Here is a 22,422-nt window from a genome sequence, read left to right as displayed (position 1 = left end):
CGAGGGAAAGAAGTTGCTTGGCTGGATCAAAGGTGGAGTTCTTTCTATATGTTATATTTCGTACGCATGTATTGGTCTTCATATGCTAATCGTATCCTCAGATCGAGACCCACGAAGGACTCCCGACCGCCTGATGAGTGAACTGTGCCCCGCAGGCACGGCCGACGGTGGCATCATATGGCGATGCGCTTCCGCAGTCGCCCACTGCTAATGAGAAGTGCTGGGGATCGGAACGATGAAGAACCATTCAAGCAGCAAAATTAGGCTCCTCGATGGCGGCAATGACCGCCGGCCTCAGGAGCCACTGTCTGCTCTTCAATAAAGGTCCACACTGAAGCTCTCTGGCGTCATAAACCGCGAGTCCGCGAACTGCTCCCAGTACTGACCCACGCGCTCGTGCACCTTCACCAAATCCATGCCTTGAACAACATCTACGTTCCCGCGATGCACCGCGAGCAAAAACGGCTCCTGCATCTCTGCCAGATCCGGATGCGCATCCACCATCCCCTTCATAGAAATCCACGCCTCATCAAAGATATACGCACGCTGATCTCCTTCCTCACCCGCGCCGCCCGTCGGATCGGACGACCCAGTCCAATCAGGCCAAGATACGTGAATGGAGGCTTTGTTGCCCTTCTGCAGACGCCTAAGAATGCTCTCCGCGGGCTCAGCATCGCACACAGTCCACGTACCCGACGGCCGCGCATTGAGTCGCCGTATAGCGTCGCGCTCGGAGCCGTGCACTTTCACCAACCCACTCTCCTTCCATGCTTCGTCAAACGCGGGCTTGACGACCTCGTCGTGCCAGACGCGCAGGAACTTCTCGTCGCGCGAGATATCGCGCCGTAAGTGCGGAAAGACGACGAAGAGCTGGGGGTAGGAGTCTTTGGAGCCGTTGGAGGTGGAGGTGTAGGAGACGCCGAAGCACAGCGCGTGCTGGATTGCTTCGGGTGCGATGGGATGCGGACTCAAGGAGGTGAGGTGCGAGGCGATGATGTGAGCGTTATGGGGGGAGATCTTCTGGGATGTCCACGGAGTCTGCTCCCAGGTCAGGCGCTTGAAGAAGGCTAGGGAAGTAGGGAGTGCGAAGGAGAGCGAAGCGCAGGACGTGCCTAATGAGGAAGTAAAGAGAGATCCCGTGGTGGGCAGGGGTGCGGTTCCGCGCTGGTGTGCGTCGGAAGTCTTGACTAACGACATGTTGGCTTGGGTATGACGGGAAGGCGCTCTGGGAGAAATGGAGAACGCGCTGGTATTTGTAGGCGGGAAGAAGTGAGACTTGTACGATATTGTGGATGCATGGTGGAGTTTGCCATGATATGGAGAGACATGTTGGCGTAAGGTGTTGTTGAACAATGTTTTGGTGATGTGCGACATCAGTGACGGTGGTGTCTTCAAGATAACGGGCAGATCTCATCACTTAACACTGACTTACATTTGCATTGTGCATACTCAGACACTCCTGGTTAAGTGGCATATCCCTCGTGGGTAATTTGGACCTCCTCGGGGGCTTGCAAGGGGAGGTTTGTCTTGAGCCATAAGAGCAGATCCTACCTAGGTACCTAGGTAGGTATGGATGTTAAGACGTGAATCACGTGATGGGTTATTCGCGGTAATCCTGAGAGTTGAACTCCATCTTTGGCTTTGCAGAGATCCGCAAGAAACTTTCAGATCATTCAACACTCGCATTACCTAGAAATGCATGCTCGAGAAAAGTCGGGAATGTCCACGACGCTCCTGGAATGACGGTTTGGCCTGTTCTGAGAACGAGGCGGGAGTATCGAGGGAAAAGAAGGCGCGCTATTCCTGAACCAGCTAGCGCAGCCCTTATCGATAAGCTCAGGACCCTTGAAGTTCTCTTGACTCACTGACTGCAACGCAATCCACCACGCTCCTACCCGACCACAACCGCTTATTCTCCCTCTCGCCATGGCCGCGTTGTCGGGTGCTACCTCCGGGGATCTCGCCGTTCGAATTCTCCACGCCCTCGACAAATCGTCACCCCTCCTCTCCGCAGAAGCCTTCCCAGATGCCACCTTCGCCCAATTGAAATCAGCCGTCGACAGGCTGGCGTCGCGCGACATGGTCCGATATGACCCAATAGAGCGAGACGAAGCCATACTAGAACCCGAGGCTGAAGAAATAGTAGCCAATGGCAGTCATGAGGCACGCGTGTTCGAGGCGTTGCGGCAGGCTGTCGAGGGCCTCACGGTGCAAGAGCTGGAGAAGGCCATTGGGGATAAGAACGTCACCAAAGTTGGACAGGGCAAAGCTTTCAAAGAGAAGTGGATATCGAAGACGTCGGACGGAAAGTTGAAGGCACAGCGGCACTCAATCGAGGATGTCACGCAGCGGGTTCTGCAGGATATTCAGAAAACACGGACATGCTCGGACTCCAAGACGCTGGCTGATTTGAAGAAGCGAAAGCTCGTTCGGATGCAGAGGATCATCACTTTCAAAATCCAGAAGGGCGAGAAATTCGCGCTCGAGATACCCGAGGAAGCGACCGACCTCACCGCAGACATGCTCGCGTCCGGAGCGTGGAGAACGACCACTTTCAAACCGTACAACTTCCGAGCGCTGGGTGCGGACCAGCAGTCGGGCGCGCTACATCCCCTCAACAAGGTCCGCGCAGAGTTCAGGCAAATCTTCTTCGACATGGGCTTCACGGAGATGCCGACGGGCAAGTACGTGGAAACCGGTTTCTGGAATTTTGACGCTCTTTTTGTACCACAGCAGCACCCGGCACGCGACCTTCAGGATACTGTATGTTCAAGGTCCCTTGTCAGACTGGGGCGGGTTCCACTAATACGTTTTGTGCTAGTTCTACATCTCAGATCCGAAGGTCGCCGATCCGCCGCAGGACAAGGCCTACTGGGAAAACATCAAGGCGGTGCATGAGGTGCGAATCCCCATCACTAGGACTCATGAAAGGTGCTAACAACGATCGCGCACAGAACGGCAAATACGGTTCCATAGGCTACCGATACCCGTGGTCAAGCGACGAGAGTCTAAGATTAGTGTTGCGGACGCATACGACGTCCGTCAGTGCGAATCTGATGTACAAGCTTGCCTCTATGAAGGGACCCGATGGTCGCCCGCCACCAGCACGACTCTTTTCAATTGATAGGGTGTTCAGAAACGAGACTGTCGACGCTACGCATCTTGCCGAGTTCCATCAGGTTGAGGGTGTTATCGCTGATTACGGCCTGACGTTGGGCGGGCTCATGGAGGTGGGCATCCATCCCGAGTACTTGCGACGCGTTGTGAAGTACGTGACTAACCGGCACTAGTTCATGGAAACCTTCTTCGGCAAGATGGGCATCACGGATCTCAAGTTCAAGCCGGCGTATAACCCATACACCGAACCCAGCATGGAGATTTTCTCATATCGTATGTTCGTTTCCACACTTCCCCTCGTCCTCCCTTGTACGACGCTTTCTAATTCGACTGATAGACAAGGGCCTTGGCAAGCTCGTCGAAATCGGCAACAGCGGCATGTTCAGACCCGAGGTCCTAGAGCCCATGGGCCTGCCCAAGGACTTGCGCGTTTATGGGTGGGGTCTCTCGCTCGAGCGCCCGACGATGATCAAGTACGGCATCTCAAATATCCGCGAGTTGCTCGGGCACAAGGTCGATTTGCAATTTGTGCGGATCAATCCCGCTGTACGGCTAGACAAGCCTTAGGAGAGCTGGGCGAGATAGGGCAACGTAAGCTCCATGCATGTGGATATCGTCCGTTTGCGAACGCATTTGACAGATACCAAGCCGCGATAGATGAACAGACAAAAGGATTTAGCAGTGATTACTAAAATTCCACCGACATTCACATCGATATGGTTCCATTGCACCCCCACTTATGGATCACAGCTTGCTAAAAGAATTTCGCTCTAGGTCCATAGATCACCTTACTCACTCAGCCTTGCAAGTCCCCTCTTTCCGACTAGCTTCGTCTCTCGAAGTTTTATTACCAAGATCCGCCAGGGACTCCGCACAGTAAATTTAGAGAGCGCTAGAAACTTTAGTCTCTACATTTCCACTACCAATCTCCAAATCCGTTATCTTTTGCGTTTGCTTTCCGACTTTCTGATGAACAAACCAAACCGCAAAAGAGGGAATACATCCCACCAGAATAATCGCAGCATACTCAGCCATGGCCCAAATCCCAACAAAGGCAACGTGGTATATCATATCCAAAGTAGGATCGAGAAACGGGACGCGGTAGTATAAGGTGGCTGTCGCAGTTGATATGCCACTACGGAACAAGTCAGTTCACACCCATACACGCTCATAGAGAATATCGGAACGTGTTCGATAGGCTTTCCACCTCTCCCCCTGATTCGCGAAGTACGAAGGATGGCGACTTACAACAAAGCCACAACATTAATCAGACCCAGCCCCAGCCAGCCACCAAGTTGACTCGAACCGGCGATCACAATCAACCACATCAGCAAAGCATACAACATCAAATTCGTCAGCAGCCCGAAGCCGGCCACCGCGACCGTTAACCACGTCGAATTGCTGCACATGGGGTGGACTGACTGGTCCCACAAGCCCTTGCGCGGTACGTACTGGAAGGCGAATTGGAAAATGCAGGAGAAGTAGTAGCCAAATATGGTGACTCCGGTTGGATAGATCAGCTATTTCATCTGGTTTTTGGGGTTCCTTGGGAGAGGGAGTGCCGGCGGAGCTGGAGCAGCAGTGAGAATTTGGCGGTGCCCAGCATTGAGCCGTAGAGTGTCGCAGATGTTGAGATACTGCAACAGTCAGGGAGCATTTGGAGAGGGATCAGGAAATCTGTGGTAGCCATGGCGTACAGGGAGGGGAGTGGGCATGCAGGTAGAAGACACAGGAAGATGCCGCTAGCCAGTACTTATGCGAAGTAAGGCGAAGTAAGGCGGTGCTGCCTCATATTTGGTGTCGTCGCGAGACAGACGTCGGGATCACGACGCAGTTGTCATCTAATCTGCCGAGACTGTCTCGGCAAGGCGAGTAGTGAGAAACGGCGGGGAGTACGGCTGACGGTTCCGCGACCAACGGCCCCTCCTAGCAGGTGAGACCAACACCTCGCCGCTAGGCTCCCGCGCACCTACCACGGACTACTCCTCTTCTCTCCCGTACCAAAGCTATCACCAAATCACCATGGCAGACAAACGCCCTTTCTTCGTCATCGTCCCGGGCGCCTCGCAGAACCCCGCCCAGTACGGCTACCTGAGCCATCTCCTCCAGCTCGCGGGGTATCCTGTCTTCTCGGCGCTCCTCCCCTCTGTCGGAGCCACGGGAAACGTCTCCGTTGACGACGACAGCGAGTACGTCCGAAACAGCATGCTCATTCCCGTCCTCGACCACGAAGAACATGATGTGATCATCATCATGCACTCCTACAGCAGCGTGCCTGGCAGCGCTGCCGCAAAGGGTCTGGGAAAAGCAGAGCGCGCTGCCCAAGGCAAGAAGACGAGCGTCATTGGGCAGATCTATCTGGCTGCCCTCCTCCCGAAGGGTGGCGATGGCAAGGATATCGTGGGAGCCTTTGGCGGCCAGTATCCACCGCATATTCGACCCGATGTGAGCTTCTCCATTCTCAAGCCCGCTAATTCCCATGTATTGCTCTCGCTAGAAGCTAACATATCCTGCGCAGCCCGCAGCAAACCTCCTTCGTTGTGACGACCGCATCCCGCCGCTCTTCCAAGATGTCCCTGCAGACTTGGCGGACGCAGCAGCCGTCTCCGCCATGGCCCAGGGCATGACTTCCTTCACTTCTCCGTGCCCGCGCGCCACGTGGGACAGCGACGAGTACAAGGGACGCGTGGCCTTTATCCGGACCTTGAACGATGCTTGCATCCCTCTGCCGGTCCAGCAGATGATGATCGAGGGTACTGGCGTTGATTGGATTGTCAAAGACATCGAGAGCGGCCATTCCCCGCAGATCTCACAGCCCGAGAAACTGACGGCCATGTTGGTGGACTTGGCGAAGGGCTTTTGAGACGCTTTGAGGGAGGTGAACGAAAACCTTCCGGCGGCTAAGGTAAAGGACTGCACTTTCCTTCGAAGGTCTTTCCTTCGAGGGTCTTTCCACATGTACACTCCTCGGGTTCTCACGAAATAAGTCTTTTGGGACACTATCAATGGTCAGTGCAGTGGCCGGTGGCTCCGGCCATCGTTAGGATCCCCTACTAGCTAGAGAGGATGGTGTAGGTGGTTGGCGACTACACCTGGGGCTTGCTCGACGGAAACCCCACCGTCGCCGCAGCAAGCGTAGGTTCGAATCCTGCTCCTCTCTCAACTTTCGCCTTTAACGCTGCAGAATTTTCGTTGCTGGACAAGGATCCTTCTTTAAAAAGGCAAAGATAGACATGCAGATTGATATGATGAGGGGTAGCGACCTACTCCTTATGCAGTTTCAAATTTGAAGAACAAAGGCAAAAAGAGGGAGGTTTTTATTACTTTGCGTGGTTTTCCTTCATCTGCCCTGCAGAAGAAAATTGTGGAATAGTTGCATAGCTCTTAGAGCTAGGTCAATTCAATGATTTCAAGCCAAACCAAGCCCTAGTAGCTAGTCTAGCCAGAGCAATACAATCCACTCACACCGGATACAGTAGCATCTCTTTTCAGACACTTCTTTGTGAATAGCTCAGCAAGAGTGATCAAGTGATCACTTGTGCCTTCTCCCCTTTGCTGAAAATATGTAAGTAAACGCGCAAAGTCTTGAGAAATATGGCGAGTTCAACTCTATATATCTATAAAGAAGTTGTTTGGCAATTACAAGCCAATAAGCTGTATACACACTTTTCCTACAGGACGTGCTTTGAAGAGTTACACAGACAGGAGGAAGAAGAAGGAAAGATCCTCACGTAGCCGTAATCAAGTACTTACCAGCACACAGACAAATAAGAAAGCCTTCCGACAGTCACCAATCACAGAAATAACATACCCATTCAGACGACCATACTCTGCGCACTTCTTTGCCTCTCTCCGTCCCTACTTCATCCAACTCCCTAAGTTCCCACGCTGGCGTCCCCGCGGTTGCCGAAGGGCAGCCTCTAGGTTTGTGTTTACAGCCACGTTTGGATTGTCCCAGACGTACGAAAGCGCTATAAAGCCAATCTCGACATTGTCAAATAAGCCGGTCTATAAGCGCGACGTTGGACGACGCTCTTTTTCAAGAATGCGTATCTGCGCTGCGCGCGAAGCACCTAATGGCCGTTATAACTCCTCGTCTTGTGTCGAAAAGTTCGCAATGTCCGACATTATAGGTGAGCTGCAAACCTTGGAAGCCAGGAAAAGTAGTCCATATTTACAAACGCTTCAGCTGAAATGCAGGATTCAATGACCGGTCTCCATATGGCTGGGGAAAGCGACGTGACTTAAAGAATGCGACGACCTAGAACAAGGCAGAGGACTTGAAGCAGTGATCAATCTGTGGAGGCGGGTCTTCGTAAGTCTTGCATATCGAGTCGGGAGGGTCATTCTAGGTCGGGAGCTTGGTGCGGCCGAACTATGACATGGCGACTTAGGGATTAGGTGGCAGCTGAGATAAAGCAGTCCTGTTCATTATAGGCTGCATATTGCCGGATACGCGGCGGAATGCTGTAGCAGCACTTCGCCTTGGTTGATACTATCGGATTCGATAAGAGGGCGGCTGAGAATCCAGGCCACGACAGACAATAACTTTGGGTTGGCGGTCTTTCTTGCAGCAAGTTGTTACTGAACTGTAACTGCAATCACGCTATTCGTTATCTCCAACAGTATTTCCGTCGCTTCTGACCGCTAGCCCTGAGTGAATAAAACAATGACGCTCCTCGGCTGCGCACATACTGGTGACATGGCCTATGATGAAGATCGATCTCGTTCGGCGCTTAGCAGCTATAGTGTCTATATCATATGTTAAACGGATAGAGACGTTGTCACGAAGGTAATTTATCGAGCTCACACGGATATCGCTAGAATGCTGGTGTTAGACGGGGCAACCTTCTATACGCGCTGTATCCTCTTACGAGTATCCGTCTCCGTTCGTTGCAGCATCGTCCGAGGCAAACCACGATGTCAAATTCTTAAGAAGGCTGCTCAGTGCTTGAAGCTGCCGAGGCGGGAAGGGTGATGGAGGAAGTTTTCATGATAGCTGCGGTTGCCATGCCATTTGCGACTAGATGAACCTGTTTAACCGAATGGGCGTAGAATTGTTCCGACTTGATTGTGAACGACTAGAAGTGCCATAATATTAGAGGTTTTACTATATATCTTAAATTCAAGCCCTTAAAAGCGATGCTTCCCGGAGCCTCGGCGAGAAGTAAAATCCTAGGTCCTTGAATTCCCACTCCTGGTGCGTGATACACAGTTCGTTGTCAATAAAGTTGGTGTTGGGGCCGGAGGCTGATCTTCATATATCTATCCACATCAGCGCCACCGACCATCATTCCCATAGAATACACATACGCTTGCCACTAGAGGGTGAACGGGCAGGAATGGTGCATGTTCATCTTTCAAAATATGAAGATATACCTGACTAGGGCGAATCTTTGATGCTCGGCTTGATTCCTCGCATAGGCTAGACATGCTCTTTCCTGGAGAATGGCCACGTTGTTGGGCAAGTCCTTGCTCTCTGTCATGTGCTCTTCTAGTGGCGCTACTGCTGCCCATTATGCCAGGAGATTGTCTGCAACGGGGATTTAATGATAGCGTCTCAAATTGCTGCGGTCTGCCGCAGGTATTAAGCAGATGTTCATGACAATAAACTACACTCTGTTTCGTGTGTCACACTACGCAACCTCTGGAAGAGCCGATTGATTACTGTCAATTGATACTTGAATGGCCCTTACTAGATGTTCCGGCGAATGCGCGCATGGGCTAGCCACGTACAGCTCTCTAACACGCGTGGAATTTCGAGGACGGAAACATCTCCGTAGAAATGGTCGTTATTCCCATGATCCGGCCTGTGGTACTGTACGCGGTAACGTAACTCGATTGAATCTCTCAGTTGTGAGGCCTTCGCGGAGGGACGTCAGTGGTCTGGAAACTGATCCCATGGTTTAATGGTGTCGCCTAACGGAGATAGGCTCATCTCATTGTGAAATTCTCTCTCATCCGACTGAAGCCGGGCCAGTACTGTTCGACGGTCGCCATTGAGGTTAAACTCCCCATCGCGAATCATGAGCACTGGACCGGGTAACAAACTCATCTCCACGGCTCGATGAAGAGCCACAAGCATCCCATCGGCGTTGATACCGAGGAACTTGTGTTGACTAGAGGTCACGATGTCTTCTCCGCGCGGACTTCCACTGCAGATTGTGCACACTTGTCGCGTCAAGGACACGTGGTCCAGAAGTAGAGCACGCAATAACGCGGGGAGGAGCTTCGGAGGAGCTGTCTCGGGGATCCAGTCGATCAGGGCACCAAAGTATACTATGGCAGAAACCCGAACACGAAGGTATCTACTCTATAGCATCTTATGGTGGTCTGCCCAATCCGTAAAGGCCAGTGTTGATGCAATGTAAGCTATCCCCTGGATGGCGAATAGGACGTTGCAGCGAACGCAAAATGAGGGTCGATACGTGATCTCAATGGGCCGTAGAAGTTTATGGCGGCACAGGAGCGTCCCTTCCATATAGGTGACCATCCGCGAAAATATATCCAGACCAACCATCTCTACCGAGTCACCTTTTCCAGCTCTTTCTGTTCTGAAATATGATCTTTCCTCCAGTTGGCAATTCGATTGAAATTTCCCGGCAGACCGAGTAACATGAGTGTACGGTCTAGCGCAGTCGAGATCATATCCATATTGTAACCAAAGTAACAGCCTCCAGGGTCTACTCCAGTGAGAGCCATGCGAAACTGAATAAGCTCGTGAGAAACGGTGTAGAAGCCGCGCTAGAATGGACGGTATGCGCTTTTCCATCTAGACCAACTATCCAAATCGGAAGGCGCAAAACAACCCAGCTGTAGACCATGACCCAAGCAGCGCCTTGTATTCCATGATATACCAACACAGGTTTATGCTGGTCCCATTCCCTGGAGATGTTGCTGAGGATCACGATCAACTCGGCCATTGTATCCGGCTCGGGAAATGCACTGGTCGTAGAAGAAAACATCAGGTCATGCAAGAATTGAGCTAACATTCGTTAGTGTGCCTCCGCGAGTCGACCCTTGAAGTCCATTCTTCTCGCCAAAGGCAGGCACAGAGAACGGAGTCGTTCAAGCTGACCGAGGCTGGGCTTGCTATGTGACCGTGCGTTGAGCTTGTCATACAGCTCAGTGAGAACTGTGCCGAACTGGTCCTCGAACACTGAGACTGTTGCCGTGATAAGAGCGAGGACATTTTCCCCAGCCCGTGTTTTGAGTAGCTCATCCACAACGAAATTCGTGCCAGAACCATATTCCACGCCAGAATGAAGTCATCATGTGTCCCTGCGTTGCCCATCGCGCGATTCCTGCAACGCCGATCGGAATTCGACGCTCGCGGGTGCAATTTCGCCGAGAGCAAGAACGCAGGCAACGGTGTGAATGTCGATGCCGCTGAGCTGGAGGCTCTTGAGGCCGTCCATGCCAATTCTGGCGACAATGCTGACAAGTATTGGGATGTCGACGTGCCAGCTAACGCCGCCGGAGGGTTGACTAACGGGTCCAGATGAGGAATCCGGGGCCATGTTTGCGCCGGGAAAGAAACAGAATGCTGGAGAATTTGGTTCCGAAATTGCAAGGCCTCTGGAGTGGCGCAGCGTGCGATGGAGGGAGATAATGGACGACGTGACAATGCTGGATCCTAAGCAGGGCTCACTGGCGGCGCAAAAGCGAAAGGCTGCATGCTGCATGTGCAGTCACGCGGACGACATGGTATTTGGCCATTGGAGCACCCAGTTGTCGAGGCAGGCAGGGCACACTCCGTTGACATGCATTCTTGTCTGAAGTGGCAGCGCCTATTGGCTTGTGAGCAACGATTGAGCGGCGAGTCATGCCATGGATGGTCTGCCGAAGGGCATGAAAGACGGCAAAGGCAAGACAAAAAGACCAGGCGGTATGTGTTAAGTGAGATTGAATATGCTGTCTGGAGTCTGCATAGTGTACGTGGATGAGGGTTGAAGAAGTGCGAGACGATACGTGCTGTTCTTATGGTCTTCATCTTAGAACGGCCTAGCGCACAAAGATTCGGTTAACGAGCCAATCATCTTACCTAGGTAACGAACCCATCGCAACTCAATACCAGGCAGCAACGAGACTTCGATGTGTCTCATGTATATAGCCGACATGCACGTACATAGTAGTAATGTCATAAGTACAAACTAGCAGACGCCATGTATCGCTCAACCCGTTCTCAGGCGCGGCAGGCCTCACTGAAAGGAGCCACAACAGAATCCTCCACCCCTACTGCCCCCGTCTCTCACATAGTGCTAAAGGACCCCCCGACCGGTTCATCAGACATAGACATCCTCCCCTCCACATTCACACCCAAAATCACCGGCCTCTCCCGCAAATCCACCGGCCTCCTCAAGCACAAGCGGGAGAAACTGCGCATGCATAACAACCAGCTACGCCGCTTCATCTACGAAGAAGCAGCAGTCTCTGGAAACGCCAACAATGCCCCGGCCCTCATCCGCGCCGTCCAATCCGCCCTAGTCTTTGCCCAGGAAGAAGCAGGCTCCGCAGTCTGTATCTCGCCTTCCGGCCTCCTCCTCACGTGCTCGCACTGCGTAGCCGACGACGCCGCAACCGCACTCGACCCCACCACACCACCTCACTGGCTGATCTTCGCCACGGGCGAGGTGGTAAAAGCCGTCTGCGTAGCCTGGGACCCGCAGCGCGATCTCGCGCTCCTCCGCGTCATCGCCGCTGAACCACCAACACTTCCCCAGTCCCAGTTCCTGTCACACTCCCACTCCAACCCCAAAAGCATGCACCAAACCCTTACATTCCCGCACGCCAGCCTCTTCCCATCCTCACACCCCCTCCAGCCCTCCACCCCCCTCCTCTGCATCGGCCACCCGGGCAGCGAAGACCTCGAAGTCTCCAAGCCCGGCGTAGCCACCGGCTACGACGTGCTGCACATCAGCTCCGGCGCGTACCGCGGGCTAGCACTGGGGCAGGATGCGCAGGATAATTCGGAGATCGGGGCGCTGATGCACGACTGCTGGACGTACTGGGGGCACAGCGGGGCGCCGCTGCTTGAGAGGAGAACGGGGGAACTGGTCGGGTTGCATTCGAGTTGGGATGAGGAGACAGGGATGAGGAGGGGGGTGCCGGGGGAGGCTGTGAGGGCGTTTTTGGGCGAGTATACGGAAGTAAGGGTGTAGCAGTGTGTGAGGGGTGTTGCGAGATGCTGAGCCCGGGGTGGTGCGATGGTCTAGTGGTGTTAGTCGCTTGTTTGTTTGGCTTTTGCGAACTAGCGGAAAGGCGCTGCTCGAGGTGTATCCAGGGGCTGTCTGTTAGCACCAACGGTGCAGCGGAGAGGTATGGCATTGAAGGGGCTCAAATTTTACGTGGAGTTAGCCAAATTCATGTCATTCATGATCTAGTCCGTAATCATCTGATGTAATATGAGACTTAAAAAAATAATTTGGAAACACCGAAGTGGGCCCCCATATATACCTACGCCAAAGCCCCCATCCCCGAAATGCCGTGCTTCCAGAGCAGTATAAATGAGATGAGAAGTGAACATTTCGCATTCTCGACCAGTATTCAAGAAAATCCTCGCAGATAGCCAAATTACAATCCTAAGCAGGAACAAAAAGCCGCCCAACTCGTGACGGAGAAAGTAGGTCCAGGCTCGGACGTGGGACCAAAATGGCGGCATTCAAGTAAGCGTGGACATCATCGCAGCTACCAGCTTGGGATTCGGTTCTCGGCGGACTATCCAGAAAATCAACTCCATTCTTAATAGGTCGAGCGGACAAGGGCTAACCTACCCTTTCGGTCCTTGTCGACGCGGACGACCTCTCTGCGAGGCTCTCGTCGCTCGATAATTTCGTACTCGCCCTCACGCTCGTATCTCAGCATCCGCCGTTCAGCCTCCAAGGCTCGAATCTCGTTTTTGATTTCTCGATCGGAGCGCATGTCCCGCTCCGTCCGGGCGATGCGCTGGTCCTCGGGGGCAAGGACCGTCACCGGGCCGCTAACGTGGTTTGACTCTTCGATCCGTTCCTCGTAGACTTCGTGGCGGGTAGGCGACGCGCTCCGGACCGATTGAGAGTAGTGGCTCGGGGGTGGCGGAGGCGCATAATGTGAGTGATAGGAGGGCATAGCGGTAGGAGGCGGCGGGGGTGCGTGCATGACGTCTGGTGGAGGTGGTGGAGGAGGCGGTGGAGGGGCCTCTATGGCTGATCTCTTGTCCTCGTAAACGTACGTGGTTTTCTCTGAAGTTTTCATTAGCGCCGTTGCCTTAAGGTCTATTGATACAACATACGCTCTTTGTACCTCTCGCTGACCTCGATGATCTCGTCAATGTGCTCTTTCTCGAGCGCTCGGGTGACAATAATGAAGTTATCCTCTTCCTCGAACGGGTAGCCCAGCTCGATGATAGCCTGCTTCTTCGCCAAGCGCTTGGGCAGCCTGGTTTTGCCCTTCCTGCCCCAGGTGGCTCGACCAAGAGACACTTCTTCGAAGCTTGACGAGGACGAGCTCCGTAAAGACGAGGGGGCGGCGCTTCGAGCGCTTCGGGACGCTCGGCTAGGGCTTCGGCGCTTCCTCGTGGTGCTCTTTGACCTGGAAATCTCAACATCGCGGTATTCTTCTCGCCTGGGCTGACGGTCGCTATATCTCACGTCGTCAAAATCGTCTTCGTGGAAGTGGCGGGACGGCGAGCGACGGCGTCCTCGGATTGGCAGGGGGATGGGAACGTTGGCTGGCGGTCTCCATTCGTCCCCCTCCACGTCGCCGTAGCGTGGCGGAGGACGGCGGTCGAAGGTGTCGAGGGAGGATTGCCGGCGAATGTACTGTGGGCGGGCGGGCCTCCGCGGCGCGGGGTCGAAGTCTCTTTCCACGATAGATTTCCGGCGGTAGGGAGCAAGAGCGCGGTTGGCTATCTCGGATGACGTCGGCTCGTCGAAGAAGTCGGTGCGACTACGGGAGGGTCTGTCGAAGCGCTCTTCTTCCCGGAAGCGCTCGCGCTCACTGACGCGAGGGCCGCGGCGATCGTGGTCTTCGTGGAAGTCAATGTCGCGGCGACCTCCAGGAAATCGATCATGCTCCTGGAAGCGATAGTGCTCCGTGTCGTCGCCGCGGTTCTTGCGGCTCATGCGCTCGAACCTGTCACGATCCCATCGCTGGCCGCCGCCGCCGCGGGGCGGATCGTCGAACGATGGAAGGTTTCCTGTAGAAGAGCGATACATGTTCACGCGGGTGGGTGCCGGTTGGCGCGATAGGTGATGTCAGTGATGGTCGATGGGGGGCTGTCGGAACGCTGTTAGGGGAGGATAGGAACACCGAGAAGGCGCAAAGCTGGCAGCTGGGGGTTTATAACTGAGATAAAGGCGCTAGTCGGGCTAGTCGGGCTAGCGATGTGCTCTGTCTGCTCTGTGAACAGGTTGTGGTCCTACGGGCGGCAGTGGTGTGGTGGATTGCGGCCAGCTTTTGAGCGGCTGCGGCACGGCTTCGTCATCGACGCATTGTGCTGCCCTGCAGATCGCTAGGCCGTGACTCTTTGCTTTGACTGGCCCGTTTCCCCTCGGGGCTCGTTTAGGTGGCGATCCTGTCGCAGCATTTCCATATCCAAACACAACGCGAGTCTGCGCTGCGTTTTGGGCGCTGATGTTGGGCAATTGCCAGAAGCACTGCGCAGGGCAGCGGCGTCAACTGGACCACCGCGATGGGCACCGAATGTCGTCCCAGGAGGACTCTGCGGGTCGTCGGTGTTGTCCATTACTCTGCTCAGGGCATCCCTTCCGCCATCTTCTGACCGTACGAAACTGACCAGGTTGCAGAGAGGCGCTGAAGTGGTGTGACGTCAGGCGGCTGACCCAACGAGCCGTGATTGGCCGCTCGCAGGACGCCTTTCCCGTTCTGGTTTCACCGGCTTCGCCTCGCACCCGTGGACGCTTCAACACCATGCAGCATCGTGGAACGTTCTATTTGCTTGGGCGCAGACCTTGTATACTGACGGGAAGCATTTGCCGCCCAAGCGGCTGTTGGAGCCGCCAAAGAGTTGTTGCTATGTTTTTGGCGCATACATAGGAGGGCACATGCTGCGCCAGGGAGGATCTTCATAACATCCCACCCGCGAGTCGGCTTCTCTTCTATGATACAGCAGGCATACATAATACACAGCAATATACAGCACCGAATCTCACACTATCCCCACCTCAAACGGACTCCAAAACAACCCCCTCCTTATGACCAACCTCCTCTATCCCCCTCTTCACAACCTCCACATCAATCGGCATCCCCCCCTTCCCCAGCCTGCCCATCACCATCCCCGTCGCCCTTGCAACCTGCACACTGCCCTTCTTTCCCAGCTCCTCTACCACGCTCTTCACCACGCCGTCTACCTCCTCCTCGCTCACCTTCGGTATCCGCTCCGCATACTGCTTCAGCACGTCCAGCTGCCCTTGCTCCTTATCCACTAAATCCTGTCTCTTCGCTGCCTGAAATTCCTGGAGTGCGGCGCTGGAGGCTCTTATCTGTTTTTGCAGGAGCGAGTAGAGATTTGCGTCAGTGGTTATGGGCTTGCTGGTTTTGGACGCGTTCGTTATGTCGGCGAGGAGGGCGCGGAGGACGGTGAGTTGGGGCTTGTTTTTTGAGCGGAGGGCGGTTTTGAGGTCAGGTTGGAGGGTGGAGAGGATAGTGGGTTGCTGTCCTTGCGAGCGGAGAGGGGTGGTTGTGAGGAAGGTGCGGAGTTGGGGGGTGCGGAGGGTTTGGCGTGTGCGGTGAAAGAGAGACATGGTTCTAGGCAAGCTTGTTGGGATGTCTACGGGGACCTTCTTCTAGCATGATGCGCAATTGAGAATTGAAGTCGTTCGACGTACCTAGGTAGCTCACCTGGGCACGGAAAGTTTGCCTAGGTAGCTGACTAAGGCAGCTAAACGCGCCCAAGCTCGCATCCCTGCGCGCCAGGGCTTGGCGAATGAACCTTTTGTTGTCGGCCATCGCAGCGTGCACGAGAGCTCCATTCACCGGCGCAATTGGGCCTCTCCTGCCCGTGCTTCCATTATTCGCGCGCTTCTTTTCTCTTCATTACTCCGTATCCGCGCGAAGCTAATGTCTATGTTTCCTCCCGGCGCGTAACCTAGCCTCCGCCTAAACCTCTCTCACCAGGCCGCCGCGAAATACCGCCGCAACCCTCCCACCACCTCCCACCATGGCGCTCAACATGCCGCCGGCGACGCCCCAGCGGCCGGGGCCCGGCGCATTCATCAATACTCCTGCACCGGCTAGGCCTGCGCTCTTTCAGTCAGCCTCAGCGCAGCAACCAGCGCCTGCGCCGTTGGACACCCCCATACAACGCGCCGCGCGCACAATCAACAGCATGTTGGACAGGGACAATAGATTTCCAGCCCTGGAGGGGTATATCGGACGTGAGTGGCCTGGAACCGCAGTGCGTATGGTTAGGGTAGTAACATCACACAGAGGGCTTCTCCGGAGAGTACGAGCTGCCGACGAACCCAGCGTGGACGCCGTTCCAGAAGCTCAAGACGTATCAGCACCCCGAGAGCGTCTTCAACCAGGTCAACGAGATGCAGATGAACACGAAAATGGGCCTGTTCGCCGAGATCAACCACGCATACGTCTTTGTCGACAACCAGCTGTATCTGTGGGATTACACGCATCCCAACCCGGAGCTTATTGGATTTGAGGAGCAGGGGCACAATATCACCTGCGTGAAGCTGGTGAAGCCGCGGGGGAAGGTCTTCGTTGACACGATTTCGTGGCTGCTCGTGGTCGCAACCGTGGCAGAGGTATTCCTCATTGCGGTAGAATGCCAGACCGGCCCCGAGGGCGTGCACGGCGTAACACTATACCGGACAGGCCTCTCGATCTCGGTGCGAGGTATCAACGTCACCGCGATTGAGGGCTCGGCCAAGACGGGACGCATATTCTTCGGCGAGGGAAATTCGGAAGACGTATGGGAAGTGAACTATCAGCAGGAAGATAGGTGGTTCTCCAGCCGGTGCAGCAAGACGAACCATGTCTCCAAGTCCATCAGCCTGCCCACCCTGCCTTTTTACCACACCGCTAAGCGAACGGGGATCAAACAGATGGTCATGGACGACTCTCGGAACCTCCTGTATACACTATCTACGAACGGCACCATCAAGGTCTTTCATATGAGGACACCGACGACACTTGACTGTGTCATCACCCGAACGCTTAGCAACATCCGAACAATGTGCAGCCACGTCGTCCGCCAATCTGCTGTTTTAGACAAGCTGCAGCTTGTGGGCATAGACCCAATATCCGCCTCCGAAGCCGAGCACCTGTCTCTCATGGTCACTACATCAACGGGCGTTAGGTTATACTTGAGCACTACGTCCGGTGGTTGGTTGAGTGACAGCACGACCGCACCTAGCAGCATGGCTATTAGGCATATCCGTTTTCCGCCGTCTGACGGTCAATCAATCTCCCAACCCGCCATTGGTAGCCAGCTACAGCCATATCAAGGGGGCACTCCCATCGGATTCGACTCTGCCTTTTTGATGCAGACCGTCGCTGGATTTCGGTATGCGCCTGGATCGTTCTTCTGTATCGTGGAGAGGAACCCGAATGACGATCACCACACCCTCTTCGTATCAGCACCACACTCGGGTCAGCTTACCAACCAACAAGAAGTGCCTCGATATTGCGAGACTGGCCAGAGCATACAGCTTGTTGGGAAGATGCAGGATATTGGCCAGGTTTCGGAGCGCTTCTCAGCAAGGGACCAACCGACAGGGTTCGGAAATGTGCTTGCGGTGCAATTCGACAAGCCTGTCAGCGAATATGCCATCCTGACGCACTGGGGAGTCGAGACTGTGCGAAGACGGAGGCTGGTGGACATATTCGCGGCCATAATTAAATATGGCGGGGGCGCGGAGGGGGTGGATGGTGATGTCCGCAAATTCGCAAAGCAGTACGGTCTCACTGAAACGGCGTCGACAGCGCTAGCGGTAGCATGCGGTCAAGGTTCCGACGTTGGCCCGGATTCTCGGATCGCCAAAGTCACTGATCCCGAAGTTCTCGAATTCGCACGAAAAGCGTTCATTGAGTACGGCGGCAAGGCCCAGCTCACCGAAAGCGCAACTGTGGAGGGACTCAGCGTAGAAAACGTTCGCGCATCTCCACGTCATGATGGTATCGCCTTATACGTCGCTCGTCTTATCCGCTCGATTTGGGATACACCCATCATCAAGGAGGTGAAGACACCTGCTGGTCCCGCACTGCAGTCTACCCACAGAGTTTCGAAGCTTCAGGAGATACAGCGCGCTCTCATCCAATTACAAGAGTTCTTGGACACCAATAAAGCCTTCATAGACGGCCTCGCCGGACCGGAAGCCCTAGGACGAGTAGCCTCGCGGCAGGAAGAGGTGGAGCTTCAGGGCGAAAACCGGGCTTTGACGAGCTTGGTGCAGATGGTAAACAACATCATTGAGGGCATTGCATTCGCCTTGGTTCTATTCGAGGATCGCCTAGAGGATATTCTTCTGTTGCTTCCAGCGGACTCACGGCTGAGCGTCCGAAAACTCACCTTCCACGGTCTATTCGCGGTAAAAGAGGGCAAAGATCTTGCTAAGGAATTGGTGAAGGCGATCGTCAACCGCAATATTACTAAGGGTTCCAATGTGGAGACGGTTGCCGAGGCGCTCCGGAGGAAATGCGGCAGCTTCTGCAGCTCGGACGATGTGGTCATCTTCAAAGCTCAAGAGAACCTGAAGAAGGCTGCTGACGTCGGTGCGAACGCTGAGCGAGGACGGATACTGCTGAACGACAGTCTGAGGCTGTTCGAGCAGGTGGCTAAGAGCCTCAGCTCGGAGCACTTGACTGCGGCGATAGACAAGTATATCGAGCTGGAGTTCTACGCAGGTGAGTTCCTATGCTGACACTGTTCCATCCTACGCTAACAGCCCATAGGCGCCATTCGTCTCACACTTAAGGTCGCGCAGGAGCTAGATCGAGGAAACAAAGCTCTCTCTTGGATAAAAGACGGACAACCCCCTCAGGACGCACGTCAAGTGTTCTACGAGAGGCGCACAGCGTGCTACGAGCTCGTCTTCAAAGTCATAGAAGCAGTAGAGCGGGCATTTGCTGCACAGGGTGTCGTCCAACAAGATGGGATCATCTCCCAGATAACCCGCCGCAAGTATGAAGCATACGAGCAGATCAACAACTCGGACGACGAGGTTTTCCAGAACTACCTATATGACTGGTACTTGTCCAAGGGCTGGGCAGACCGCCTCCTTGAGATCAACACGCCCTATGTCATCGACTATCTGCGGAGAAGCTCTGAAACCGATATTGCTCATGCGGACCTACTGTGGCGTTACTACGCTCACTGCCACGACTACCTGAGTGCTGCAGAAGTGCAGTTCCAGCTCGCCAAGAGTCCTTTCCAATTGTCATTAGAGAAGCGGATAGAATACCTCTCGCGAGCGAAGGCAAACGCCTCCACGCGAATGACCGGCTTCTCGGAGACAGGAGTTCGGAATAGACAATCAAGGCAAGAGCTGCTGAGGAACATCAGCGATCACCTTGACATTGCCAACATCCAAGACGACATTCTGCAACAGATCAAGAGCGACGCACGACTTCAGGGCCCGCGCAGGGATGAGGTAATCAAGACTCTGGACGGGGCTATCCAGCCTCTGGATGATGTAGGTTCCTCCTTTTACGACTTCTATTCGAATATGTACTTACGTATATTCTTAGCTCTACCACATGTACGCCGACCAAGCAGGCTACTACGACATCTGCCTGCTCATCTACCACTCGGCCGACTACCGCAACCTCCCCGACGTCCGCAACACTTGGTCCAACCTCATCGACCAAGTGCACAACAAAGCAATCAGCGAAGGGCACAACGCACCCTGGGAGCTCGTAGCCTACAAAGTCGAAGACATTGGTCGCCGCGTCGCGCTCAACGAGAACGTCTTCCCCGTCAACATCGTCTTGCAGATGCTTCTACAATACGACGTATCCCAGTATACCCATGATCCTAACGGCCCGCGCATAGCAGCTAATGGCCACGAGCTGCTTCTCTGCTCGAACCTTCTTTGGCCGATCGATGTCTTCGTCAAGCTCAATGCCCCGTTCGAATTGCTGGTCGCGACGCTGGAGGCGATGTGGTATGCACAGGAGCCACCGTTTAATACACGGAGTAGCCGCAAGTTGCTCATCAAGTGGATGATTTATACGGTTGAGCAATGGGGGCAGGTGAGCAGGAGACAAGGGTTGAAGTATGGAGGGACGGAGAACGCGATTGGGCTTGCGGATTGCTTGAGGGTTGTGCTAGGCAGTGGAGAGCTAGGCGGCGGGAGGGATGGCGGGGCCGAAGAAGCTGCGTGGGTAGAGAGGGCTCGCGAGGTTAGGGAAGAGGTAGAGGAGGCGGCGCGATGAGCATAAAAGCTAAGGAGGCCACGGTAGGGCCAGCATCGAGGTGCTACGATATAAGATGTGGGTCTTTTGTTTGACGAGTGGACTCTTTCGTGCTCTCTATTCTTTCTAGCGCTTGGCGTTGTTTAGGGCATTCTTTCAGGCTGGAGTCAAAAGCATCAATTTGGAGGACTTTGTAAGTTCCGGGAGCCGCGGAGCGTGAACCGCTGCGCCGGCTGGGGGCGATGCTTAGATACGAAACGCGGTCGCGTGCCGTCCATCTCTTTTCCTGGTGCCTTTTTCTGTGCCTTTTTCTGCTGCCTTTCCCTATTGCTGTCTCCCCACTGCATGCATGGCATTCCTGCTCGCGTCTGCCTGCCACAGCTAGCCGCCCCGTCTCCCCACCGGAACTCCAGCGGAGTATTTCCCTCCCCACAGGATCGTTCTCTCAAAGCTCCTTCTTCGTAACAGGCTGCAGACCCTCCTGCCTCGCCACAATCTGATCAAGCCTCGCATAGCAATCCACAGCCATAAAGACGCCTGTGTGACACACAAATCAGCTCACTTCCACTCACCCTCCCCCATCCACATCCACATCCACATCCCCGCCCAGCTCAAAATTCAAACTGAAATTGAAATTGCGATAGCACTCACCAACCCCCAAATACGCCCCATACAACCCCCCCAGCCCGCTCACCCCCCGCTGCTCCGGTCCCAACTCCTCCCAACTCAGCATCTCCGCCAGACACACCAGCGTCGTAATACTCGTCTCGAGGCCGAACACGAGCAGCGCGAGCGGGACGCGCGGGTCGGCGCGTAGGAGTGCGGGGATGGCCCATAGGGTGAGGGGCAGGTGGTAGAGGGCTTCGAGGAGGGTGAAGAGAGGGAACCAAGGGCTTTTGCGAGGGGGGTTAGTGTTGATTGGCGCGGGGGGGAGGGAGGGGGAAGGGGGATAGCAGGGAGAGGAGGCTTACGGGGGCGAGAAGAAGAAGCGGTCGCCGTAGGTGGCGATGTACCAGGTGCGGATGGAGGACATCCAGAGGGGTTTTAGGGAGGCAGGGTAGTAGGACGTTAGGTCGAAGGCTGGGGTTGGGTTAGTCGATTGGGTGCATGGAGCGTGGCAGAGTGTGGGGACTGAGAGATGGGGTGGATAGTGGAGAGTGGGTGGGTGGAGAGAAAGGTAAGAGTGGGTTGATGTGTGGAAAGTGGCTCTTTCCCGCCGCTAACCCCCTCTTCCCTCCAGTTCCCTACAAGTCGTACTCCCCCCAAAAACACTCCGCGCGCGAATCTCGCACACGCAGAAACCGCAGAAACCGCAGAAACCTCCGTGTAAACAAACAACAAAAACAAGCAGCAGCCCTGTATACTTACCAAGCATAACTGGCAAATGCGTCAAAAAGAAAACAAGATACACCAGGTCACGCTTCCTACTCCAGATAGAAGAAGCTGCCATGATAGCCGATATTTTATTGATGTTGTTATCTTTTTGGTAGTTTGTGGTGATGTTGTTGCAGTTGAGATGGAGGAAAAGGAGGCCGAGATTAGGACCTCGGGAAAAGTGGGTCCTTTACCTGAACGCGTGGTCCGTGCACGCACGTGGGGGTCTCGCGGCGAGCCCTTGCAAAACACCGGAGATCAGCATCAGCGGTGTAGCGGTGCGATCAAACAATGTGGGTCTACTCCGGGGCCGGGGTTCATCATGGCGTCACAGGTACCAACTTGCAACTGGTGGGGAAAATTGAAAGTAAAAATGCAGTATGCCACCCGTTTTGAGCCTGGTCCTCGTTCCACATCGCACACGTCCCTTCCCTCCTTCTACCTGCTTACCACCATCCCCAGTGCCCCCTACCATGCCCCGAAGCTCAAACAAGCAGATCAAATCAAATACCATCTTCCCCCAATACGCATACCATGACCTCCCCAAAGAGCACATTATGACAA

The 22,422-nt window shown here is 54.5% G+C and overlaps 9 protein-coding genes across 9 annotated transcripts; 5 read left to right on the top strand and 4 right to left on the bottom strand.

The window, feature by feature from the left end:
• Positions 1 to 315: 315 nt before the first annotated feature.
• On the bottom strand, positions 316 to 1,197 carry BU26DRAFT_438017 (uncharacterized protein; the record flags this gene model as incomplete). The annotated part of the gene is made up of 1 exon (XM_033824269.1): positions 316 to 1,197. One exon carries the CDS (start codon positions 1,195 to 1,197, stop codon positions 316 to 318), a length of 882 nt encoding a protein of 293 aa, XP_033677852.1.
• A 719-nt stretch (positions 1,198 to 1,916) lies between these two features.
• On the top strand, positions 1,917 to 3,848 carry BU26DRAFT_523853 (phenylalanyl-tRNA synthetase alpha chain). The gene is made up of 5 exons (XM_033830153.1): positions 1,917 to 2,763; positions 2,822 to 2,899; positions 2,955 to 3,230; positions 3,291 to 3,390; positions 3,455 to 3,848. Exons 1-5 carry the CDS (start codon positions 1,927 to 1,929, stop codon positions 3,682 to 3,684), a joined length of 1,521 nt encoding a protein of 506 aa, XP_033677851.1. The 5' UTR covers positions 1,917 to 1,926; the 3' UTR covers positions 3,685 to 3,848.
• Positions 3,849 to 5,139: 1,291 nt separating this feature from the next.
• Positions 5,140 to 5,980, top strand: BU26DRAFT_510087 (uncharacterized protein; the record flags this gene model as incomplete). The annotated part of the gene is made up of 2 exons (XM_033827201.1): positions 5,140 to 5,562; positions 5,636 to 5,980. The coding sequence occupies 2 exons, from the start codon at positions 5,140 to 5,142 to the stop codon at positions 5,978 to 5,980; spliced, it is 768 nt and encodes a 255-aa protein (XP_033677850.1).
• A 199-nt stretch (positions 5,981 to 6,179) lies between these two features.
• Positions 6,180 to 6,390, top strand: BU26DRAFT_523852 (uncharacterized protein; the record flags this gene model as incomplete). The annotated part of the gene is made up of 1 exon (XM_033830152.1): positions 6,180 to 6,390. A coding segment is annotated over one exon (156 nt), but the record flags the coding sequence as incomplete, so codon positions are not given.
• A 4,868-nt stretch (positions 6,391 to 11,258) lies between these two features.
• BU26DRAFT_523847 (trypsin-like serine protease) lies at positions 11,259 to 12,507 on the top strand. Its single transcript, XM_033830151.1, has one exon. It carries the CDS (start codon positions 11,283 to 11,285, stop codon positions 12,276 to 12,278), a length of 996 nt encoding a protein of 331 aa, XP_033677848.1. The 5' UTR covers positions 11,259 to 11,282; the 3' UTR covers positions 12,279 to 12,507.
• A 247-nt stretch (positions 12,508 to 12,754) lies between these two features.
• BU26DRAFT_119697 (uncharacterized protein) lies at positions 12,755 to 14,460 on the bottom strand. The gene is made up of 2 exons (XM_033819501.1): positions 13,388 to 14,460; positions 12,755 to 13,337 (listed from the first exon to the last, which is right to left on the bottom strand). Exons 1-2 carry the CDS (start codon positions 14,310 to 14,312, stop codon positions 12,859 to 12,861), a joined length of 1,404 nt encoding a protein of 467 aa, XP_033677847.1. The 5' UTR covers positions 14,313 to 14,460; the 3' UTR covers positions 12,755 to 12,858.
• Positions 14,461 to 15,041: 581 nt separating this feature from the next.
• BU26DRAFT_523845 (uncharacterized protein) lies at positions 15,042 to 15,941 on the bottom strand. The gene has a single exon (XM_033830150.1). It carries the CDS (start codon positions 15,858 to 15,860, stop codon positions 15,282 to 15,284), a length of 579 nt encoding a protein of 192 aa, XP_033677846.1. The 5' UTR covers positions 15,861 to 15,941; the 3' UTR covers positions 15,042 to 15,281.
• A 121-nt stretch (positions 15,942 to 16,062) lies between these two features.
• BU26DRAFT_609587 (nucleoporin-domain-containing protein) lies at positions 16,063 to 20,759 on the top strand. The gene is made up of 4 exons (XM_033835934.1): positions 16,063 to 16,493; positions 16,546 to 18,975; positions 19,024 to 19,763; positions 19,819 to 20,759. The coding sequence occupies exons 1-4, from the start codon at positions 16,277 to 16,279 to the stop codon at positions 20,503 to 20,505; spliced, it is 4,074 nt and encodes a 1,357-aa protein (XP_033677845.1). The 5' UTR covers positions 16,063 to 16,276; the 3' UTR covers positions 20,506 to 20,759.
• Positions 20,480 to 21,981, bottom strand: BU26DRAFT_493577 (uncharacterized protein). The gene is made up of 4 exons (XM_033826157.1): positions 21,853 to 21,981; positions 21,456 to 21,564; positions 21,136 to 21,377; positions 20,480 to 21,021 (listed from the first exon to the last, which is right to left on the bottom strand). The coding sequence occupies exons 1-4, from the start codon at positions 21,932 to 21,934 to the stop codon at positions 20,930 to 20,932; spliced, it is 525 nt and encodes a 174-aa protein (XP_033677844.1). The 5' UTR covers positions 21,935 to 21,981; the 3' UTR covers positions 20,480 to 20,929.
• Positions 21,982 to 22,422: the final 441 nt, after the last annotated feature.

The sequence above is a fragment of the Trematosphaeria pertusa genome, assembly GCF_010094035.1.
Source record: "Trematosphaeria pertusa strain CBS 122368 unplaced genomic scaffold BU26scaffold_18, whole genome shotgun sequence".
Classification (NCBI taxonomy): domain Eukaryota; kingdom Fungi; phylum Ascomycota; class Dothideomycetes; order Pleosporales; family Trematosphaeriaceae; genus Trematosphaeria; species Trematosphaeria pertusa.
Note: the sequence above shows the minus strand (reverse complement) of the source record. Positions and strands in the feature narration are given on the sequence as shown.